This window comes from Anser anser, assembly GCF_964211835.1.
Source record: "Anser anser genome assembly, chromosome: 4".
NCBI classification, from domain to species: domain Eukaryota; kingdom Metazoa; phylum Chordata; class Aves; order Anseriformes; family Anatidae; genus Anser; species Anser anser.
In genome coordinates this window covers 31,122,495-31,148,191 of record NC_139724.1, presented here as the reverse complement: position 1 = coordinate 31,148,191, position 25,697 = coordinate 31,122,495, and the positions used below count along the sequence as shown (strand labels likewise).

Sequence of the window (25,697 nt, the reverse complement as noted above, 5' to 3'; positions counted from 1 at the left end):
AAGTAATAAAAGAAAAGAAATATATAAATGTAAATTTAATTAAAATAAGCTCTCCTATCCTCAGATTTATGGGGATGGAGGGAGAAGGTGTTTTTGCACTGCTACATAAATTTGAAAAGATGACTGTCATAGATATGTTCACCTGACAATAAAATATAGAGGTAAAACTTTCACAGTGTGCTTGTATACATATGTATTAAATGTAAAGCAAAATCTGGAAAGAATAATCACCCATGGTCTCTTCATTGTGGTGTTAACAGAAGCAGAACAAGTTGGCAACCAAACCTTTCCCACCCCTTGTATAAGCACATTTTTAGACTGACTGCAGTGACAGGAGGTGCTCTGCAGCCTCTCCTTCCTTACTGCATTCACGCTAAGCTCCCACCAACGCCCTGTGCATCTAAATGACACAACTGCAGGTCTTGCTCACTCCTGACTGAACACACAACATAATTTCCTTTGCCTTTTCAGCAGTCACTGCACTGGCAGCATAAAAGAAAATCAGGAATTTGAAAGACCGTTTTGTTTTTTCATCCAGATCATTGCTGTTTATTCAGCATGGTCAATGTTCTGTAGTTCATGTGGATGGATAAACAGGAATGGCCCACAGCAACACATAAGAGCTACAAACAGGATCAAGATATATTTTTATGATTTCTGGGCTCATATCATTGTCACAGTACAGATTTGAGAGGTTGTTTTATCTGCTCAACACTCTGTGTTTTGGACATTGATTTTTACATTGAAGCATTTAGAAATGCAATTTAACCAACCTTTGGGCATTTATCATTGACAATCATTTGTGCAAGAGGTGACATTGATCTGTTAATTGAACAATCATTTCCCCATCTTTATCATTTGTGTCCTGCTATTATTGCTTTACTCTGTAACCTGAAATCCTGTTCTGGAGATCTCACAATCTTAAAAGATCATTAAAGAACAAAACAAACAAACAAACAAAAACAACAACACAAACACCACAAACAAAACAGCATTAAAAACTAAAAGCTGCAGAAACACACGAATACTGTTCAACAGAAGCTTTATATATTATATAAACTGACCTAGAAACACAGCAAAACCCATTTCTTTAATTATGAAATCCCTGCTGTACAAAGGGTCAGCAAAAGGACAGTAATGATGATGAGACCTGCCTTCCTGACCTTCTCTATGCGGGTGAGTTTCACTTCAGGGCCATTGCAATAATGTTCTGTACACCTGCACTGCACCTTTCAATCTTAGAGACTCTTGGTTTTTCCTGCAGAAGAGTATGCTGACACCAAGACTTAAAAATGACAACCAGGTCTAGCTTTACACTGATAATACCAACCTATATGTTTTGTTATTTTCCTTATAGTTCTGAAAGGTTTTTATCTCCACACTCTTGTCTGGATTGTGGACAAGGGATTATTTGACCTTTTAATTTCACTCCTTTCCTCTTGCTCTTCCTGCCTCTCCAATGAACATTTTCATATAATTTCTCCCTTGAAAGGAGAGGGAAAGGTTATGTCTGTTTGTGATCATTTACTTCCAAACTGGAAGAATGCTATCAACCTCTGACACATCACTTCATCCCTATCCAAGTAATCAGCAACTGGTTTTGACTGTTACCTGAAGCTGATGGAAAGCTTTCTCATTCCTGAGGCACTCTCAAAATCTTCTGAACTGAGAAGGGCAATCTAATCCATAATTCATGTCAGTGAACTCTCCTGTAAACTTCGAGATTCCCTGATTTCTAAACTGCAATCCAGTACAGGTAGAACTAGAGGACTGAAATACTCTCATGCTGTTCCCTTCCCCTCCCTCCTGCTGCCATTTTCTTCAGCTGCTTAAAATATTCAAATGTGAAGAGAGAGTTGGTACTAGAAGGTAGAGTCATATTGAATTCAATTCAGACAAATCAAAAAGAAATATCTGCATATATGCACACTTTGAACCAGGTTCTTAGGTGCGATGAAAATTAACTTAGTTCCATAAAAATATACTGGTATATACAGGATAGCTTATACATGATGACAACGTGTCTCCCGATCTTTATTCTCTATCTATACAGGTACATCAATCTTTTTCAGTAGGTGAAGAATGTCAAAACTGACATGATCATCAACAGGGTCCATTCATGTTTTTTAATCAAATATTGCAAGAGTCATCAGATAGTATCAGAAAGTAGAATCTTGCAAAAATCTTACTGATTGTATGACATTTTGTATAACAAAATGCAGATGCGGCCTGCTATTTTTTGGAGCAGAGAGGATTATTAAAGAAGTAGCTAGTAAAGGTGAGGCAGTATGAACAACAGGACTTTCCCTCTGTACTTGATCTTCACCAGGAGCTAATGCAAGGAAAGCGGTAGATGTGTTCATTGATCATTGATAGATGTGTTCATGTGATCATTGCCACTACAGTGAAAATCCAGAGGCTTATAACTGCTTGTGTGCCATACAGCGTATGTGTTCTAGAATAGGGAGATATTTCACCTGTTTGTCTTCTCTTGAGGTGTTTCTAAGGCCTCAAATACCTGTTCCAGCTTGTATCAGAACAGATTTGAGGTATCAGTAAAAGGAATTATTAAAAATCAGTAGGAAAGCCCCTTTTGGACTTAGCCAAACAAAGTTTTGTCAGTGAACAAAATTTACTACTTTTTTTCAAAGATAGTATGAAATATCTTTCTTTGCAGTCATCCAGCTTGCAGTGTTGTAACTGGGAAATTGTCCCCTGGCATCAGTACTGATAATGGGAAATACACACTCCTCTCTGAGCCTGTCTTTGTAGAGCCATCTCTTTTTCATTAGTGTTACAGCTGAAGGCTGAGCTCCCTCAGTGAAGTGCTTCAAGTTAGGCAATGTAAATATACATTTCTTTACATGCTACCAAGATAACTCAGATTTTAAAGAAACTGTACATTAACCAATCTAAGAGTCAAATTGATTTTAATGAGACTGGATTAGGCCCAAGATGCAATCATTTTGGAAAAAAAGAAGTTTACAAAGTAATTTATATTTTTCGAAAAACAATATAAAAACCAACAGGAAAAAAAAAAAAAAAGATTATCAAATTCAGAAAACCTCTTTATTAAAACTGAGCAAATGGAGCTCATGAAAAGAGGAAAAGCCTGAATTTGTCAAATACACTGATAAAAGAAAATGGCCACTAATCTTATATAGTATATATATTTACTTATATTGTTTGTATATATATATATTACATTACTTATATATGCATATGTACTACTTCTATATGTATACAGTTAGACTGCTGGCCAGGTTCCAAATATGCTTTGCTCTGCACAGCCATCCAGGAGCAGTAAGACCACCAATTTATTTCATGCTAACTGTTAAAGGCAATCAGAAATGCTGGTAATTTTTAAGAAGGCTTCACTACTTATGAGTCATCTTGTGACTCCCTCTTTCAATAAAAATCTATCCCTTCCACAAAATCAACCAGACATTTTTCTGATATATTCTGCTCTTTGGCATGTACTGTTGAACCGCATATCAAATAGGCATTTCATTACATGCAGAGATAGGGATTTTGATGGTGATTTAGAATAAGGCAGTAAATTCATTCACTCTTCATCCCTTGTAAAACCCAGAAGCAAAGATAGGTTATTCCTTTGATAAATACAGTTCATTTCAGTTACTTACACACAGCTCCTCTGAAAGAAAATTGTAGATTTATTTGTTTTCCGAAACTTAAATAAAGACATCTTATATTCAGAACTAAAGTCTCAGACATCCCTGTTTACCTTCTAAAATACAAATGAATTGAATGCATATACTGCCACATGTACTGATTTACACTGTACATGTCAAAATGCCCCCATGTCAACACAGAGAAAATTAAACCCACAGATTCCTACTAGTGCTAGTAATCTTTCCATTATGACTTTGGAAATGAAAACCTTGAGTTTTTCCTTCAGGAAACTCAGCTTAGGATCTGTGAACAAACTCTACAAACTACTCAGCTAACTGGTATCTAACTAAGAGAGAAGTTACTACAAAAGCTTCAGTTCTCTTTATTGCAGGGGAAAGTGGGAAATCCAGTCTTCCCCAGAAGACTGCAAAAATGAGTCACTCCAGATGGAGGATATTACATTCCTAATTAAAGAGCACATACAGTACTTCATGTTTTTAGTGCTCTTAAACAATCTCACTGGCCATAAACATTATGCTAATGTGCCTGTTGCGGGGAGAACCACTTCTGACAGAGACAGTATGTGTTTGGGTGAATAGCAACAGCACCACTCTATGAAGTTTTCTTTTTCAGAGATAGCTCTCCTTATTTCCAGAGAAATCCAAAGCATCTGCCAAGAGGCTGCAAGACATGAATTATGATGCAAAGCAATAACATACACATTAAGATCATTCACCTATTTTAAAGTGAACTTAAAAGTAACTAGGTCTGTGAAGTATGCACTTCATTTTACTTCATTGCTTAAAAGCAGAACTGGGTAATGTTTAGAAAATTCCAAGAAGAATGGCATATCTTTTATTAGAATTGATATTATGTATGCATACAAATAAAAGAGCACCATGAAGCATGTGTAGAAGTTGCTGGTTCAAACAAATCAAGAACAGGTTCAAACAGGACCCATAGGTAAAGATACTGTGGTAAATTCTTTGTTAGGCTATGTGGGTATTGTATCAGTGAAATAAATGGATTTATTTCAGTGCAGTCAGGTGGAAAATTTTGCCAGACACCTATGTTATCAAGGAGAGGATACTATATTGCTTATTATGTTCCATAATCCTGGGATAATCCAGGACTGTAATTTGCTGGCTGTTTGATACACAATTTGGGGAAAAAAAAAAAAAAAAAAAGCCATTTAAGCAGAAAGTAGGACATTCTCAAACAAGAACCAATTGTTAAATGAAGACCTGAGATCTGTCTTGGAACATGAACGACTGTTCATTTTCATTTTCGTAATTTCCTGTATGTTCTCTCAAGGCATTTTCTTAATATGTGGGGTATAGATTTGAGACTTATCACAAAGGAGCTAATCAAAACCTAGTTCTACAGCTTCTGGGCAAGGATCTTACACCTTATGTTGTAAGACAAGAGCCATCACCACCACCATCAGTGATTAAGCCAAATACACTTCCTCTAGATATGTGACCAAGGAGTCAAATAATTTTCCTGTGTTATTTGGAAAAAGAACGTTAAAATTTGGGGCACAGGTAATCTAAGTTCGATTTTGCTCCATCCTTCCTATTGAGAATGTTCCAACATAATTAAATACATCTGAATTATAGCAGGCACTTGCATGACATTCACCCAAGAGTATCCTGATAACTAAGTTGAGTTATAAAGTCAATCCCCCTTTCTCCTCTCATACCCAATTGTTATTTAATACATGAAAACTGGAATAATTGCAAAAAGTTAAAACAAGAAACATCTGGCTTTCTATAGCCAACTGATGCTAGGAGGCCATGACAAACTTTAGGACCAGAAAATTCTCTCTTTAAAATGGATTTTCACTGAATTATGTACTACTGTGAATTTTATTTTGTTATTAGACACCACATCTCAGCTGAAATTAGGCATTCATGTAATTTCTTTTATATGCACAATGATATGCATCATCGGTAACAATAAGCTTGATTGGTTTGTTCAACCAAATTTATTACCCTGCATGATGACTGTCCTTTCTCGCCTAATTTCAGTCATAGTCTTCAGCTTTTGTGAAACAGTAACACATATCTGATTTAAAGCCAAATTTTGTGAGCAACTCATATTTAGCCTCACCTATCATACTGATGAATTCTGCAGCAGAAAATTCTTGCATATCTTGATTTGTAGGTAGAATTGGTTCTTTGTGTTCTATTGTAATCAAGTGTTCTGCCGTAATCAAGGACTTTAAGTCACTATTTAACCTGAAGAATTGCTACCAATGGAAACAGAATCTATGTGACTCAGAATTTAAGCATGCTACCAATCATTACATTGTTTTAATTATGGTTAAATAGATTTTTCATGAAAAAAATGAATTCATTGCCTTAAATGGACAAAATGGAGGAAGTATGCACTGCTGTTGGAAATATTATAGTTTAAGGATGGTAAAATATTATGGGATAAGTGCTAAGGTAGTGTTTTCATCTTTCAATCATTTTGAACAGCTTATTTAGGAAAATATCTCTGTTTTCAATGCCAGAAGTGGCAGCATTGCTTGTATGCTGCAGCACCTTGCAAAGGCCCAGGCCTACCCCAGTCTCCCTGTGCCACTATGGCACTGGGCCAGGCCTGGGTGCAGGGGCCTCTTGATGCTGCTTGTGGGATCAGTGTCTTCCTTGCATGGGACAGATTTTGTACCAGGCACCCCTTGGTGGCCTCCTCAGAGGGGTCTGTAGCCCTCAGGCATGTCCCAGTTTGTCACCCTTTTGGGGCCTCTTTGACCTTTTGAAGCTCTCCCACCCGGGTGTGTCAGGGCTTCTGGGCCTGGTAAATTTGCAGGCCCCACACTGACCCTTGACTTCTGTTTCATTATCTTATATTCATGTTTAAGCTTTAACTATTCATTCCATTGGCTCTTATTAAAGAATGCTTTATCTATTTTATACCAATGCTTTTATGGATAAGTATATTTACTTCATAACTGTATTTATATGTATAAATATAAAACACTGTATCAATGTCTAAATTATATATTTACAAATATTCATATGCATAATTTATATATATATATATGTAGTGTGTACAAATTAAATGTACATATAAGTATTTTTGTATCTGAGCACATGCTGGGCCAAAGGCAGCAGGCATTCAGGCACGGGGTGCCTGAGAACACCTGGCTATGGTGGCATCAAAAAACAGCCATTGGCCAATTGCAGACCAGTACGAAAACACAGGGGCTGACATATAACAAAATGTCATTCCTTGCCATAAACAGTGGCACCTTGCACCCTATCACTTACTATCTTGTGTATCAATTGTCTCTATCCTACTGTGGTGCTGTGAGCATATGGAAATGTCTAGCAGGTGAGAAAAAAAAAAAAGAAAGGAGTGAAAGGCGGCTGTCTTAAAAGTATAGAAAGGTAATAAACCACGTATCATTTGAATAAATGACAGGTGGTAATCCTGTTTATTTAGAGCAGCTATTTCTGTATAATTACTGCTATATAAAGCAGGTTAATTGCTGTCATAACTTCAGAAGTCATTGGAAAACTGTTGTCAGAATCTTTCAAAAAAGAATGAATTAAAAAGTAATTATCTATGCATTGAGTAATTTCCAAGGTATTTCTATCACTGCCATTTACTGCAATAATTACACAACACTTCTTCTAATGTATAGATATTTGAAAGTTTGGTCTCCTGTAATAAACTCAGACAATTTTTAACTCATCTTTGACTGCTGTGTGTCTTAAACATGTGCTTTCTGAGTCTTGCAGCAAAAACAGTACAGCTATTCATGTGAAGGGAACCAGGGATAAAACTTAAGGAAACATGATTTTGTTCATTACCAAAACTTCAGTCGGTCTTCTTTTTGACATGATTTTGATGGAAGGAAATTTTCCATTTTGGTGAAAGAAAGAAAGAGAGAAGAAAAGAAAGAAAGAAAAATTAGAAAGCAGCAATTCAAAAGATGGGTTCATGCAAACTTCGTCTGGGGAGCTGAATCCTACCTTTGCTTCTGTCACAAGATTTCTGCATAACATCAGTTTGGCAAATTATTTTTGGAAAAGTAAGACATACAAGGTAGTTGTTGTGGTTTAACCCAGACAACCCCTGGTACAAAAAAGACAGGGAACTCCTGGAAAGAGTCCAGCAGGGCCACAAAGATGATACGGGGCCTGGAGCATCCTCCCTATGAGAAAAGGCTGCGAGACCTGGGTCTGTTCAGCCTGGAGAAGAGAAGACTGAGAGGGGATCTTATCAATGTGTATAAATACCTGAGGTGTGGGAGACAGAGGGATTTGGCCAACCTCTTCTCAGTGGTTTGTGGGGATAGGACAAGGGGCAATGTCCACAAGACAGAGCACAGGAAGTTCCGCACCAGCATGCGAAAGAACTTCTTCACAGTGAGGGTGACAGAGCACTGGAACAGGCTGCCCAGGGAGGTTGTGGAGTCTTCCTCTCTGGAGATATTCAAGGCACGTCTGGACGCCTACCTGGGCAGCCTGCTCTAAGGAACCTGCTTTGGCAGGGGTTTGGACCCGATGATCTTTCGAGATCCCTTCCAACCCCTTCGATTCTGTGATTCTGTGACTACTAGGAGGAAAATTATCCTAGCTGAAACCAGGAACGCAGTGCTGTAAGGCTCAACAAGATTGAAACATGTATGTTTTCAAGAATTGTTTTTACATATGTTCATAAGCCTCACTGTGACCCAATTCCATGCAGCCACCTTTTGCTTATATGTCCCCCCTGCAAAACCTCCTTTTACCACTGCAGCAAGCAACGCTGGGATCCTTTGAAAAATTTACACGACATCACATATGGTGGGAAAGAAAGACATCTAAGTAATCAGACCAGGCATAAAGTATCATTGTTAGTCCTATCTTCTAGTCTTCAAACTTTTAAAGCACGAGCTGCATCTGAAACTTTTTCTCTGAGAATTCATAGTTGCCTATACAGGTCAGCCCCTAGGATTCTCCAGCAGGTTAGCAGATAGTTAGATCTGGCTTTGAGACAAACTTCTGACAGCTTCTGCTGTACACATACAGATGCAGTTTCTATGCCTTAGTACCTGCATCTGTTTAATGGAATTAATAGAATCCCTGTCCTCGTTCAAAAGGTGCCATGGTGAATTAACTGCTTTCTTGTGTGAAGCACTCCAGTACTGTGGTAATAAAGAAGAACACCTGAATAAACTTCAGTTCTCCCTTCAGAGAGTATTTGAACAATGTGCAGTCAACAAGACATGGCACTGAACACTGTACAACATGAACAAAATATCAAATTAAGGTTGTAAGGGCAACATTTAAGCTGACATTGTCTGCATTGTGAATTCCTGTCTGTGCAACCTTAATGTTGTTTTAATATAGTTTGTCAAGATAATGCTTTTATTAAAAAATACTAAGTACCCAACCATATAAAAACATTTCATTATTTTGTTAATGTCAAAGTCAAAAGAAATATTGAGATTTCTGATGCAGATAGCTATTTTTTATTATTTTTTTTAAGTGGACTATACACAGCTCTCTTGAGTATCTTAAACGATAGAAGAAACTCCACCCTCCTACAAAAGTCTTTGTGGAATCATCTGTGAATGTATTTTGGAAGGAAAAAGAATTACTAATATCACCTTCAGATTTTAGGAATATGCTCTTGTCTTCTATTTTACAGAGGAATTAGAATTTATTAATTTACATTACCCTTAAGATGTTTTCTTTATGGATGTTTATTTGTGAGAAGGTTCTCAAATGGTTTATACTGGTGTTATATTCACTAATAATAAAATGAAATATGACTTGAAACATTCTATAAAATTTATTTTTAGGGTGCTTTTGACATACTGCCTTCTTTTAGAAAGAAAATGTGATCTGTATGTATACAAGCTTTTGCATTAGGCAAACAAATATGGAATCTAGAATCCAATTTGTGAATCTAGTACTGTGTGATTGATTTCAATGAGAACAAGATTTAGAATATTTACATATAGCTGTAACATAAAATTTTACTTGTAGTCCTGTCTCTGTAACTACTAATGCAAAGATCACACATGATAAAAAAGAAGGGATGAAACAGCTTTTGCATTTCTTGCAGTAGCATTAAGATATAGCAAAAGTAATAACTTCCAAGAATCCTGGCTGGTTCATCAACAGCTGCACTTAATTTACCCTTCTTCTAATTAGCAGTGCTTAAAAACCTATCAACTGACATTTCTAATCGACAGTGTACTCTGTGATTATAAACTGATTAAACTCCATGATCTCTTAATCCCTTATAAATACTTCTGTCACCTTTTCAACAGAAATTAGTCAGAATTATTTCCTATGCATGTATGTTGTGCTGTTTTATTCAGCTAAATGTCAATTCCTAAACTGAACTGCAATAGCCCATTTATTATTATTATCTAGTCACTATGGCAGATATTTCTGTTTATGTTTCTATATTTAATAAAGCAGTAAGTCTGACTGAAGATGGATTAAAAAGAGCAAATAGCAATGTCTTTCTGTAAGAAAACACTTCCTGAAGTACTGTCCCACAGAAATAGTACTACTAGGATTACAGTTGCATATTCACTCAAGCTCAGATACCCTAATACAAGTGAAAGCAGCTGTAAACATCTCTCTTAAAACAGCCAAGATGGAGCCTTTTTCAGACAGCTCTTTGAATACCAGACTCTTTTGGTTAGTTTTTCTGTTACTCAGAGAGTATTACATCTAATCCCTTTAACCACCTTTTACAGCAAGTATCATAGAACCACAGAACCTCAACCACAGGTTGAGGTTGGAAAAGACCTCTGAATATTGTCCAGTTCAACAGGGTCAGCTAAAGCAGGCTGTATATATATAAACAAAACAAAACAAAACAAAAAAGGGAAAAAAAGTGTCTGCCTTTATATGGTACAATGCAACTTTTATACTCTTGTGGTAATTTGATGCAAACTGATTTAGTGCATAGCTAGTATGTAGCTTATATTAATAAGTATGAATCTCCCGTATCCTCAATTCATGGTATTCTAGCATTTAAGTCAAGGAGACACATTCAAAAAGAAATGCTCTTTTCTGAATCCAGTTTTTGGAATTTCATTTTCATAATGCAAATCTGAGAATAATCAGACTGAAGGTCATGTTCTGAATATAATTATGGTCACTATAAATAAGTTATGAAAAACACTGATTTGAAGCAAAAGATGCTCAATTCTGATTTAATTTTAAAATTCCCTTTAGGCCATATTCTATAAAATTAATCTTTCATCTCTCCGATATAATCCACAAAAATTACTTTGTAAAAATAATAATTTTAAAAACATTTTTTTCTTTCTCTTCCCTCTCTGCTGCCATTTTTTTTCTTTATACATGTGTGCTTTCCCATGATAAGTAAAGGGTTCTGATTAAAGAAATATAATGGAGATATTCAAGGCACGTCTGGACGCCTACTTGGGCAGCCTGCTCTAAGGAGCCTGCTTTGGCAGGGGGGTTGGACCCGATGATCTTTCAAGATCCCTTCCAACCCCTTTGATTCTGTGATTCTGTGATTCTGTGATAATCCAATCAGGAAACATAAACAGTACTTGTTTACTCAAGACCAAATACAACTTGCAAAACACTTCAAATAACAAATGATTATAGTGAACTTTCAGACAGTACATAGGTAAAGTTATTTATAACTATGGTAAAATCTTAAGAAATTGCAATCTATATGGCAAATGCTATTGCAGAAGGGAAGACAGAATACACAGAAAATTCACAATATCTTTTACTAAATTTTGAATTTGCCTGCACTGCATCAACTTTCCTTTGTACAAAACTGCTATCAAATAGAGGTAACAGATATTACATTGTAAAGGGGTGCTCTTTGCCAAGACAAGTTGTGGATGCCCCATCCCTGGAGCTGTTCAAGGTCAGGTTGGATGGGACGCTGGCCAACCTGATCTAGTGGCAACCTGATCTATGGCAGGGGGTTTGGAACTCAGGTGATCTTTAGGTCTCTTCCAACACAAGCAATTCTGTGATTCTGTGATTGAAATATTTCTAGAGTGGAAAAATACAGAATAACTGGAACAAGGATTTTCAAATTCTACCACCCTCTATTTTCTTCTACCTACCCACCGAAGAGTCCATCCAGACTGAGGTGAAAGAATACTGTATGCTACTTGTTTGGTTGTTGGTTTGGTATAAAAAAACACCTTCCCTCTACCCCCACCCAAGTCAGTTCTGCAATCATAAAGTAAAATATTTTACTTTATGTACTAAATATTGGGTTTGTTTCTTTGTTTTCTTTTTAATTAGGGCTGTCTTTTGCAATAACTCAGTCAACAATATCACAGTAGGAATATACAAGATATCACGGTTCTTGTGGGAAAACTGGTTTTCTTACTTGAAACATATCAGCGGAAATGCTTCATAACTTTATCAAGACTGTACTCTTACAGTATAGTTTTAAAAAGGCTACACACACTACAAATACAGTTTAGTTTATAATATACAAAAGTCACAAATTTGGTATCATTATAACTTCAGTGCACATATGATGACCCCCAGCCCTATAGTATCTAATAAACACCAGAGTTAGGTTCATGTAGAAGGAGTATGGATGGAGAATGAAGAGTTGTAAGTAGAGTCCATGAAGACTAGTCTTAGTGAAACCAGAAGCAGAAGCTGATGCATCAGACTGCTCGTAGACTGGAACATATATATCCTGGGCAGAGTCTGACTTTATATTGTGCATAAAATACAAATATCACCATTTTTTGCCCATAGTTTTCATGAAAACAGAGATTGAGTGCAAAGTATAGACAAAAATTGAGGTCCATAGCCTTGGATGCAGTAAGTGCACTGGAGTTCCCAGGTTCTGTCCATATTTCCTCCTGCATAGATCTGAGGGGCAATGGCTATGTCCTGGTCTATTTTTCTTTGATTACTCGGTGAGCCAATCAATATTGGACATTGTTTCCCATTTTCAAAGTCATCTACAGTCATCTGAATTACTCCTGTTTCTTGACTGAGTACACTAGGACAAGAGATTGTCCTAGTGAAGAGGTGTCTGGTGTCCTAGTCTCTTGTCCTTAGACAAGAGATCACTTGGACAATAGCAGAATTTGATCCAGGCAACTTCAATTTACACACTGAGTATACTTCAGTTTGCAAGCAAAGAGCAATTCTGTGGTCCCTGAGTCATGAGAAAATGAAGAAAGTTAGGTAATAAGCAGCAGATCTGGGAAGCAAAATTTTGTTTCTGTGGAAAGAAATGGTGAACATAAATTGGAAAAAAATGTGGAATGAGTTGACTGAATAGATTGGTACAAATCTTGAGTTTCCCTATTTAGTATCATTCCACTGTGGAAAGCTTTGTATTATATGCTTTGCTGAATGTAGCAAAAAGCCTAGCCTTTAAAAGGTGAACTGGAATTGTAAAGGAACATTGATTTCAAAATCATAATGCTGAACCAAATGTGGTGATCTAGGGACAGCATGAAAGGAGGGCTCTACCTTAGCAAGGCTTTACTTTTTCAGGATTCTCTGAAGAAGTATTAAAAAAAAAAAAAGCATAAAATAAATAAATAAAATAAAATAAAATAAAATAAAATAAAATAAAATAAAATAAAATAAAATAAAATAAGTAAATAAAAAAAAAATCTGTTCTTGTATTTCAATTCCTTTCGGAATCCCAGAACAGATCACAGGGGACATCTTATGCCAGCTTTCTGACAGTCACTTGTCACAGCAGTAAACTCTCATTGGTTTCTGAATAAAACATATGCCCATTCTGGAGTTCTCAAACTCTCCACATTATGTCAAGCGCTTGAAATTTAATAGAGAATGTTAACTACATTCTGCTTGCTTGCCAGAGCTTAAGCTAGTTACGTTTTTTTAATCCATTTTTGATGAAATAATTATTTATTTGTTTTTATATTTCTATTACAGCTAAAGGCACCCTTTAGAAATTCCCATCTCTGAAAGACAGCATTGTTGAAAGCCTATATGTGGTCAAGGAAAATAGGGTTGTGCCATAGCCTTGTGCCGTAACAGAGGATAAACGAGACCCAAGCCTGGATGGAAACAAGAATCAGACAGATGGGGAAGGGAGAAATGGAGACGGCAACAAAAAAAAATCTCATTTTTTTTGTGTCCATAGAGACTAGGTGCAGCAGCCAAATATTTTACAGTTACTATAATTTTACGTTATTTTGCAATAAGTTTTATAGTTCCTAGCTCAACTATAAAACAAGAGAAAGATTTGTTTATTGGGAGTAATTCTAACTGCAAAGCAGAATGTCTGTCATGATCTCTTGACATTCAGCAGGACCTCATAAATTCTATTCTAACAGAGCTGAATAATAGGCCAATTAAGGTCATTACCCTTTAAATGCAGAAAAAGTTTAGCAGACTTTAAAACCCCTATGATCACTCTCTCTACTTCACTCTTCATGTCTGACTCCTGATGCACAGGACAGAACCTGGATTTGTTAAGCATCTTTAAGTGTCCTATTGCTACAACCTCAAGAGTGAGATCCCAAAACTTCAAGCCCTGCTAGTACCCTATTACATTTTTTTCTGGTGGGTTTTCAGCCCAGATTACTCCTCTGATTACAATTGCATAAATGTCTCACAAATAGAGGTTCAATATCTACAGATGTACAGATGTCTCAACAGCTTGTTCTAGGTGACACTCAAAAAATTCTGATGGCCAAAAGTTAATTCCAGAATTCCCAGCACCTGCACCTGCAACTTCATTCCCACCCTACATTGAAATTGGTACTGTCATCTTGGCTTATTAGTATTTATTTTGATTTTCACTACATCTTCTAGGAGTCAGAAGTGCATTCTTAAGTCTAGAAATTCACATCTTAAGTTCATGCATTCCACATGAATACTCTCAATCAAAGTGAAAATATTCCTAGAAATGATCAGTACTACACATCACTAACTTCCATTTAAAACTCCTTTGTCTATTTTTGAAATACAGGCAAATTTACAAGAGGAAAAAAAAAATAATAATTAAAAAAAAGCCCTTTTCAACAGGAGCTCCAAGTTACTGGACATTACTAATGGAATTGTGGAAGCAATGGAGTCATCTGACATGCATCCCACTGAGTCAAAGCAAAGGACAAACTAGATTTACAGTGTATGATTTATTCTTATAGACTTCTGAGGTTTTTAAAGTCTTGGGACAGCAAACACCTTATAAGGTTTTATGAAACTGGGTGCGGTTTGGGTTGGTTTATTTGGATTTATTTGAAGGAGGGAATGCAGGTAGAATGGGACAGAGTGAAGGGGTACTTGATTCAACGGTGTCAGTGGTAGAATACAGGGGACAGAAACTGAGAAGGTCTCTTGGAGGAAAGTCAGTGAAAGTGGAGCTCATACACGCTGACAGCATTGTTCTTCATGCCAGCAAGCTGGTACCTTGGGTAGAGGAAAAATCTAACCATCAGACTTTCTCACTGTCTCAGAGCAACACAATACAACCTTATTAAAAAATCAAGCAGTAAAGAGGATGAAATGTTAATTAAGGACATGAAATTCAAAAGTTGGATTTGAATTAAGTTTAGTTTGTATGTTTTTCCCTGAAAAGATAAACAAATATATACAGTCAAGTAAACAGAGAAGAATGGTTAGGGAATTAACTTTAAAGATGAATTAATGTTTTCTTCCTGCAAGATGGAATGCCATTGTCTACATTGCTGTCATTCTTTAAAGTTTCTTTTGTCCCAAGACTGGCACAAGCATACTTAGAATTCTCCAGGCTGTCCTCAAATCCTCATTCATGTTAATCTATTTGGTTGCACTTCTGAGGAATCAGTTTCTTCTCCAGTTCTGTGTTTATGTTGAGCAACATTGCTATGATCTGAGAGGATCAGAACCCTGGACAGGGTCCCTCATTTCCCACATCGCTTAATCTACATTTAAGTTATAAAAACCTTCTTAGATATATAGAAGCTTTAGCTAAAGACAATGGAAAAGAGTTAATGCAAGGAAATAAGTGTTCCAGTGTTCGGTAAATCATCAAATTAGTCAGTTATATTGGACAGAGTGAATTAGATTCCCTACACTTCTATATATTAAGAGTAATCTCAGGAAGAGTAAAGCCTATTTTAATAGTGTTCTTAAATACAGTATAAAAACACATTGCTTCAGCTTATATTGCCACTAGAACCTGTCAAAACATTAAATGTTCTTGTTAGAGATGATATGAATATTGAATATGTTGTCTCCATTTAAACAATAAGTAAAAGAAGGCTTATATTTGCATGTGACCTTTCATGTGCCATTTCAAAAAAAAAAAAAAAAAGAAAACGTCAAAACAGAACACAATGTACAAAATATCCATGTAGACCAAAGTTATGAGGCTGTTCAGAATAAGACACAACCTGGATGTTTAAGCAGTAGCCTAAGAGGAAAAGTATTACTTAGTATTTAGCTCTGAATGAAGAAGAGCTCCAGACAATCCTCAGTATCCTGCAAACTGTTAGGAGTTATTTACTGTTTAGTCTTCCCTCCAGTCCATTCTCCCCTTACTTTACAAAAGTGCCATGCTTTATTTCAGAAATATTCCTTAGGGGAAGATTTTCAGTTAAACTTCTTATCACTGATTTAGGCTTAGGTTAAATTGAAGCAAAAACTAAACTCAGGCAAAGCCCCCATTTTGTTCCTGGTCATTTTCAGTTAGTACTAGTATTTGAAAAGAAGCTGCACAATCAAGTCCCCATAGAGATAAAGATATTCTTCCAGATACAAATCAAAACAGACTGCTTCCTGCTTTGAGAAAGTGGAAAAACAACTGTAACTCAGTCATAATTCCCTTCTTGACCTACTCCCTGGGCATTGCGGCAGTGCATAGCCCACATTCAGGACATAAAAATTCACCACATCACCCTTAATAATTGCTATGGGCCTTTGTGATTTGTTCTGTCATTTTATAAATAAGAACAAACCTATGGTGCCCTGATAACTGAATCAGCATTTACAGCTTTGATCCTGTTTTCAGTGTAGTATGTATGATAACCTCTTGGTACTGCTCCAGTCCCATACGGTGCTGCAGTATTTCTTTTTCCTTGCTGTGCATTTATAGAATACTAGAGAAGGTACAGACTTCCAGCAATAATAAAGGTCATTTAAACCCTGAAAGGCACTTTCTCAAAGAAGCATACTTGAAACACGACTTAATGTGAAGAAAGTTACCAGTAAAACAAGGATTTTTAGTAAATGTCAAGAGATATAAAATTAAAGCTATCTCCTTGGATATTACTGTTTCACAAAAGTCTTCTCTGGAAGATACTGAAAATGAAAACTACTCTAAATTTTGTGGCTTTCATAAGTAACTATTTGGATTAAAACTTCTACAAATAAATATTTTCCAACAGGGAGGTGAAAACAAATTACTTGAGTCCATTGTCTACTGGTTCTTCTCTCAGTGGTATTCATTATTTCTTTAACAGTGATTTGAAAAAATGATATTAGTACTTTGCTGGTACACTTCATAGGTAACTGCTGAAAGAAAAGGAAAAAGATGAGAAGGAGCCGGTGCTGTTTGAATGTTATGGTACCATCGAACATATTCCTATAGAATTAAATAATACTGCCTAAAAAATATTAATAATTCAACTATTTTTATAGAATAAATGTCTAAAAAAACAGATCCTCAGAAATGGCTTGCAGGCCTTTGCACACTCAGCTGCAGTAATAACTCTTACTACAATGTCCTCCAAATTCGCAAGTAAATTCTTTACAGTGTGATGAAAAGGAGTAGTGTCAAATTAAGGTAGAAAAACATTTATGTCCCTGTGGACAGCACTGGTGAAATCAGGACTAGAATGTATTTCTGAAATGGGCCCAGGAAAACAAGTAGACAGTGAGAGAACACCCTGTAATTATTATGTGATTATAAAATAAATCTATCATGTCAGGTTTATCAGACAAATATTCTTTTTATTTAAGAGGCTGAAAAGTGACTTAATCACAGAACATATGAACATGAAAAAGGCATTGCAGAAAAGGAAAGGCTGAATGGCTGCAAAAAGAATTTGGAGAAAGCCAACCTTGAAATAATCCTGAAGTACATATAAATATTGGAACAGCCTAGTGCAGAAGTTGGTAAACTCATTTGTATTGGCATCTTCAAGACGAGACTGCGTATCTTTCTAAAAGACATGTCTTCAACAAGCTTTACAAATCCCCCTACCTTTCCTCCCCAAGTCTCTGTGTGCTAGACACAGTTTTCACATTTGGTCTTACCTCTAATAGTGCATGGGTATATATACCTATAATCTTACTATTTAAGGGATATTTATATTTAATAGACTGTTTCAGCTTGTCAGTTCCTTGTCAGTAGGAAGGAACTATGAAAGCATAAATAACATCTGCCTAGAATTATTTCACAGAAGAGTGATCATTTTCCCCATTTTGAGATTCCTTGTGAAAATTTCTGAAGAATGAGAACCCTAATGAGTAGAATCACAAAATCATAGAATCACAGAGCATCCCAAGTTGGAAGGGAGCCACAAGGATCATGGAGTCCAACACCTGGCTCCACACAGGACCACCCAAAAATCAGACCGTGTATCTGAGAGCATTGTCCAAACACTTGAACTCTGGCAGGCTTGGTGCCATGGCCACTGCCCTGGGGAGCCGATTCCTGTGTACGACCACCAGTGGAGAACTTTTTCCTCACACCCAGCCTGACCCTCCCCTGTCCCAGCTCCATGCCGTTCCCTCGGGTCCTGTCGCTGTCCCCAGAGAGCAGAGCTCAGTGCCTGCCCCTCCGCTCCCCTCATGAGGGAGCTGCAGGCCGCCATGAGGCCTCCCCTCAGTCTCTTCTTCAGTGTACTTAAAGTGTACTTAGACTACCTGGGCAGACAGAACAAATAAGCTATATGAAACGATATCAATTATATTGCATAAAATTAAGAATTAATAAAAAAAAAAAAAAGAAAGGTTGCCTAGTGGGACAGTTAGTATTCATCTTCTCTTCAGTGTGCTGTCTGCTTTGATTCCCAGAAGCAGCATTTTTAGAAGTTGTTCCTCAGTTAATGAGCCAAACTTTCTACTGTTTAATCTCTAGCCATGGATCATTTCAGATCCCTCAGATTGTTCTCTATAGGAAGTTTTTATGTGGATTGTGCAACCTAAAAATCCACTCCCCCATTGCCTCTTCTTTCTCCCTGCAGCTTGTTGGCTGATTTTCCCAGCCCTGAGATTCAACCAGCTGCAGGAGTTTTGCCAGCTCTGGACCTGGCAACTGCCATCACCTGTCATAATTAAGCCTTGCTGCAATCAATAAGCAAGACTGTTTTTTTTAGCTTACCTTTTAAAAAGGGATTCCTCAGAGCACAGCTAGCAGATAGAAAAACAATCTGTTACTGAAGGCAGGTAGATAGAATTCAGTGAGGATGCTTTCCCAGGCAGTGGGAGATGCGGGCTTGGGATCTGTCTATGGAAAGAAGGACCTGGTTGCCAAGAGCAGGTGCGGTAAGAGGAACCTCTTCTGTTATTGAAGCTGCTCCAAAACAGGGTTGAGTGTTTTAGCCACAGAGTTACTTTAGTTAAGGCATATAATCAGGGAAATATCTATTTCCACCACAGTATTTTTGTCAGACTAGCTTATTACTTGCAGTCTGATACCAACATTTAGGCAGCTTTATATGCACCCATTTGCTCTAGGGCAAATACAGAGACAGGTGTCAGAGAAACAACTGTTTCAAAACTATCAGAGGTACATAAATTATGGAGTGAGATATCACTGAGGACCTGAATAGTAATCCCTTCCCTAAGTTGGCAAAAAGAACTAGAACAAATAGCAGCCACCATGGCTAGTTTTGTCTGCAGGCAGTTTCACTTGCTAAGGTCCAGGTGGTGTCTAAAGACAAGTATTCCCTCACCAATTACTCTGTTCATCTTATTTTTATTATGACTAAAACATCCCTAATTGTCTTGAGATATCTAGCTGTATAGTTATTGACCCTCCCTATTGATTCTAAGATGGATCGATAAGGTAAATCTACAAATGTAATACTGTAGGATTAAGTGGGGGGGAAGCCCTAAATGAATGCAGATTATCTCTAGTGATATTGAAGTATTTCTGCTTGCAAGAACATAAAATCCTCTTGAATTCAGATTTGGCAATATTCATGACATACTACACAAATAACATCAAACCTATTTCCATCAACTGAAGAAGACTTACCTTGGAACTTTTTATGCTGTGCTTCCTACTGACAAAAAGCCCATACAATACTAACATGCAGTAAATAAATGTTGTTTGTGAGAGGTCAACAATTGACAGAAAAAAAAGAAGTTTTAAGTAACATCTTGTCAATAGCAGAAGGACACCTGGAAAGAAACAGACAAAGCTCTTGTTATAAACAAGGTTTAAAAAAAAAAATTCCATAAGGTAACAAAACAGACCTATGCTGATGAAATGGATAATTACTGACAATGACTCAGATGATAATGATAGAGACTGTGTCTCTAAGGCATAGGCACACATCTAGGCCAAGATAACTTTCAGCTTGCTCTTATCACATAAAATTAGCAGTAAAAGAGGTTCCCTAGTGACACTCTTGCAGAAAGTAAAAAATAAGAATCTGAGGGAGGTGAGCAATTTTGGATTTAAAAAACTCTTGCAAGGCAGTTGTTGGGAAGAATACTTGGATTGGATAAGACTCCAAAATTTTCTTATCTTATTTGTTGTTTTTACTTAACATCTTAAACGGAGAGCATTCTGAAGAGTACACGAGGGAAGAAAAGTCAACTCCTGTTACCTTGGCCAGGAGAATTTTATGTTTTATACATCAGTAGGGAAGAAATCCCACAACTTGAAATCTTTTTGCATATGCCAATGTCTCAAAGCCTGATTGAGTAGTAAAGAACAGCAAAAGTGGAACAGAATAAATTATACAAGCAGCAATACTCATGATTATACACAGAAATAGTTTTGTTTGTACTTATTTATTCATACTGAAATCAAGGCTATCACTCCATCAAAAATAACCTTAAGAGTTCTGCATGATAGAAGCTGAAGAGCTTCTGTGCTCATGAGTCACAGCAAAAATCCTCAAGCTGATTATGTTTGGGAACAATGTCTAGTGGAAAACACTGCAAGTGTGTGCAGGTAGCCCATGGTAAACAACTGATTCACTGCAAAGTATTGCAGGTCATCTGAGTCAAACATTTTACTTGGCCTTTTTTCAAGTGCTGTCGATTTTCCCTCATCTTTGTTTGCCAGCAGGAAAGAATAGAAACTTAATAGAATGTTGGTTTGTTGCTGGGATTTTGTGTGTGTGTGTGATTTTAAAGAAAACTGTACCCCAAAGTAGTGAGTCACAATAGTTAATATGTTAATGCACAAGCTGCTGCTTATTCATGCACCATGTCATAATGCAATGATATTTTTCACACCTTATGAAAGGAAGGAGCAATTCCATTATGATTACAGAATCCCTCATCAAAATCAATGATCCCAGAATCTGGAGAACAAATTGACATCGTCCTCATCAATAAGCTGTCATTTGTTATTTTTCTCTATATCATTAAGATGAGAACAAAAACTGCTAAGTCAGTGCAATCAACTGGTTGTCCTACCCAAGTAATTACATCACTGAAAAACTGTTGAGAATAGAAGATTTGATGAAGATGGAAGAAAGTAATGAATGATTTCAATGTCACCCACCCTTTACTATCATACACACTGACACAGGAAAGTATTCAAAAGGCAGATTTTGAAACTCAGAAAATAGGAATTATAGCTTTAGCACAATCTTATATATAGATCTTGAAATATACTTGGCCAATGTATTCTAAAATGCTGGCAGAGTTTTGAAGCTGGAAGGCTTGACTGGTTTTCCTAGACTGCAGCCACCCATGCTTTTCTTTGAATATATCTGTGTGCAAGGCACCTCAATTTTAGAGATCCCCAAACTACCTTCAGAAGGTACAGCACAGCTTGGTGCTGAGATGAAATACTGCCTTGGGCCCTAAAAAGAAAAGCTACACTAGTACAGTTGTGCATAAGTAGTGCACTCCACTGGTGTAACTGAACAATCTTTGGTCCCAGGGTGGCATTGCTTTTCATCTCTGTGACTGTGGGTGCTCTCTAGTGGGTTGTCCACCTTGGGCAAGGTTGTCAGAACGTTTTCATGTTGTAGTACTAGATCAATGTAAGGAATAAATTGATAACCACTGAACTGCTAGCTTATCTATCTTCCTCCTGTACATTTAGTAGATAGCATCACAATAACATTCCTCACTTTCTATGGCATCCTAAATACAGTTGTATTACTTTCTAGATAATATAGATGTAGATAAAACTCTTGCTGAAAACACAGTCAAGGTAACCAATAGGAAAGCATGTAGAAAATTGCTGATCAAAAGTCCTTCACAAAATATGAAAGCTTTGAATGTCTTCTTAGGTAGCTGAGTATACATAAACTATGGAAAAAAAAAATCATGAGTTTCAGTTTTTGAATGTAATGAGGTCTATTTCTATATTTTATTACAGTTACTGTTGCTAGGACATATTTATGGCACAACCTTCTTTCAGGAATAATTAGAGCTTAATCAGTCACATTTCAGAAGGTGGATATTTTATGGAATATCTTCTTTAGCAAACTTTTAATTATTTTTAATGATGCTAGTAACATTTAGAGCTGATTTTTTTTTTCCTTAAAAATTGTAGACTCCTCTTCCACTGCTAATATCCAAATGCAGCAGGTAGAACCAAGATGAAAGAAAAAAAATACTGCAGCAAATTTAAATGAAATCACACTAACTTTGAAGGCTGGTTAATTGAATTATAAGGAAAAAAAGAAAAAGCAACAGAAAAAGAAAACACCTCCATTTCACCTCCATTTATATGACTTGATATGAAAACAGAATGTATGAAACAGCTATTATCTGATAATCAGGACTAAGTATAACATAATCTTAATTTTTATAGGGACTCTTCAGGCAATGTTGCCACAAATAATAAATGTGAAGACTAAATATTATGTCTGATTTCATGTTTATGTACATAAACTAAGGTCCTGACCCACTAATACTGGTAGTAATAGGGACAGTAGTTTAAGGTCAAAAGTTTCTGTTCAAAAGTGCATGGCAATCTGCTGAGACTTTCTGAAATGCATAGGAAAACTCCCAGTTCATTTTTAAACTTTGTCATTAAACTATTCTCAAAATGAAGTTTGAACTGTGCCAGCTATAGTTTATGACAAGCTAAATTAGGATTATATTATCTAAATATGAAAATAATTTAACAAGCTATTTGTTTTTCACTTGCTAAGTGGGGTTTTGTGAGATATCACCTGGTAAAGAGCGCACTGGGAATTGTTACAGTAGAGACAGAGGCTCTGCTTTGTTTGTGTGCTTTGCACTGTTGCAAAATCCAGAAGAAAAAAAAATGAAACCATTAAAATGGTAGGAACAAGAATGTGAAATGCATCTGAACTCCCACACTTGTATGCTTGTGTTGCCCTGCCTACTCTTCTTCCCTTTTACTATTTCCATATTGGGTTTCTAATAGCCTGGGAGCCAGATTGTTCATGAGAGAAGTATTGAAAGCTTTTAATCTCAACAAGGTCACAGTTCAGATTCAGCCCACGTTATCCTGAATGGTTCCTTGGTGACTGAGAGCAGTGCAGAATGCAGTTTGGCAGTACCAGTCTCCTGTGCTGGCTGACATGGATGCCTTTAATTGGTCCCTTAACATACTACCAAAATTATCATAAAATGACTCTCTTGCTAACAGTCTTAAAGCAGAGATCACTGCAGACTTTTACCATACCTCAGTTCCTAGGGCAGTAAATGTAGCATTTACACAAGCACTAAATTCATTCTTGAAATGATTGCAGAATGAGGTTTTCTTTTTTCTTTTTCTTTTTTTTTTTTTTTTGGGGGGGTGGGGGGAGAAGGAGTTCAAAAGGAAGTTGGTACTGGCCTGAAACCTTAAAAGCCAAGGTTCAGCTCAAAACATATTTTATGGTTGAGTTATTTGAGTTATTGCAGACCATTTAAATTAAGGATTTAGAATGGAATTGCTGACACAACCTTAACTCTAGCTGTTTGAATGACACCACTATAATTATATGAGAATTTAATGATTTCAGCTGCAGCTGAACTGTCAAGCAGCATATGCAAACAAACACCAGCATTTATACAGGCTATGAGTGAGAAAAAAGTAGTAGCAGACCTGGATAAATACACTGATGGAATCTGGTGGAAATTTTGATAGGAAAAAAAATCAAGAATATTTCAGGCTATAAATAAATACCACCTTAATTTCCTTTTAGAGTGAAACAGAATAAAGAGTCACGATGCAATTACACAGTCCTCCTCTCCCTTTATATAAAAAGCATGTGAGACCATCCAGAGAAATACAGGATGTGTTAAACTACAGACTGACGAGTGACTCATCAATAAGATAAAAATAGGTTTAAACTGAGAAACAGGAGCTGAGAGAAATGGGCTTGGCAGTGATCAGCAGACAGGGAAAAATTGAGAGATGAAAAAAGAAGTAGGAAGTACTGTTACAGAACATGTATTTCTTTTCTATAATTCTTTCCTACACCAAATATTAGCTAGAATGTTGCTAAATACTGTTAAGTGTCAATATAAAGTTTATCCTGTCATGTTTTGAGTCTTCTTTTTTAATTAAGTTAATCAGTGGAAATTTTGAATGTAATTTAATTGCACAGTAGGGTTCCTAATGTCTTCTACCTCACACTGCAGTATAGAATTGATTCAGATAGTTGTAGGTCAGCATCTTTCAGGCTAGCTGCATAATTTGAACAAGTGGCCTTCTACAACTTTGGGATTAAAATGAAAAAAATTCTTTGCTGAAACTACTGTCACAGTGAGTATGTGGGAGCTGGAGGGTGTCCAGTGATGCCGTAAGACATTCTCTCTCCATTGTGTCTTATATCACATCCTGTCTGAGGCATGGGTTATTTTTTTAGTTCTATGTTTCACAGCACATAGTTGAAAAGACCAGAACCATGACTGGAGTTTACAGTAGAGTCTTACAAGAGTTACACTAGCACTGTGCACTTGTCCTTAGTTTAACAGGTAGGTCAGTGTGAGGTCTACAAATTCCTTCAGTCATAGTGTGAGTGAACAGCATTCCACAAAGCTGAAGCTACGCTGAAGAGCTGTATTAGCAGATGATGAGATTTCCTAACTTGAGCTGAAGCCCTTCCTCTTTTACAAATTCAAAAATCAGCACTGCTTGAATTTCAGCAAAGCTGAAATCAGAAATGCCTAGCTCATGACAATATTTCAGTGGTAGCTTTGGGAATCAGCAAGAGCTTTGTTGGTACATAACTTGACTTTCTTATCAGCTGAGGGAAGTGAATGAAATTCATAATGTTTATGGTGTAATAGAAGAGAAAATGGTGTCTGCATTTAAGCAGTCATTATATGGGTACTGATATAGACACAATATGCAAGGATCGGGTTTTTGCACATTTGGTTTTTTACTACTGCTCAATCATCTCCTTGTAAGTGAAGGCGCTTTCAGGTACTACCTGAAATTCAATAGATATATATTCCTAAACAAAAATACAACAAGAATCTTCTAATGCCAATCTATTGTTGTGTATCAAGCAAATCTGCCATGAATGACCTCTGGGTGACATACTTTTGAATGACAACTTTGACATACCTTTGGGTTACTTAGAAACACTGTAGATAATTATGAAATTTGTTCTCATATGTAAGACATACTTAGACTAGGAAAATAAACTCATGGTTATGATCAATTTTGCAGTTTTAGTTTTTTACTCCATGAAAATTTTTAGAAGTAGTAGTTTACTGTATCTTGTACATAGTTATTATTCTGATTGAATACAGCTAAGGAATCTGCTTAGTGAATGTTGTGCACTCATATTCCAAAAGCAAAGTTCATACACAGACTTTTTTCAAAATAAATATAAAAATCCCACTACTCTCAGAATTTTGTTTCCAATTAAAGTTTCTGATGTATAATTACACTTCAGTTATATAGTTTTCCATTGTAATTGTTCAGGTACACCTTCTGTGACTTATTTGTCTGCAAATTCACAATCCCACTTCACACTTTCAGGGGTGCGTTTAGTATGTGTA

The 25,697-nt window shown here is 36.5% G+C and overlaps 1 protein-coding gene across 1 annotated transcript in view; it reads right to left on the bottom strand.

Annotated features, from left to right (window-relative positions):
• LOC310899001 (uncharacterized protein) overlaps positions 1–25,697 on the bottom strand; it is a 38,998-nt gene that overhangs the window by 2,888 nt on the left and 10,413 nt on the right. The window contains exon 3 of the mRNA XM_083834852.1: positions 19,789–19,934. Coding sequence (XP_083690978.1) covers positions 19,789–19,934 — 146 coding nt within the window. The remainder of the gene's footprint in view (positions 1–19,788; positions 19,935–25,697) is intronic.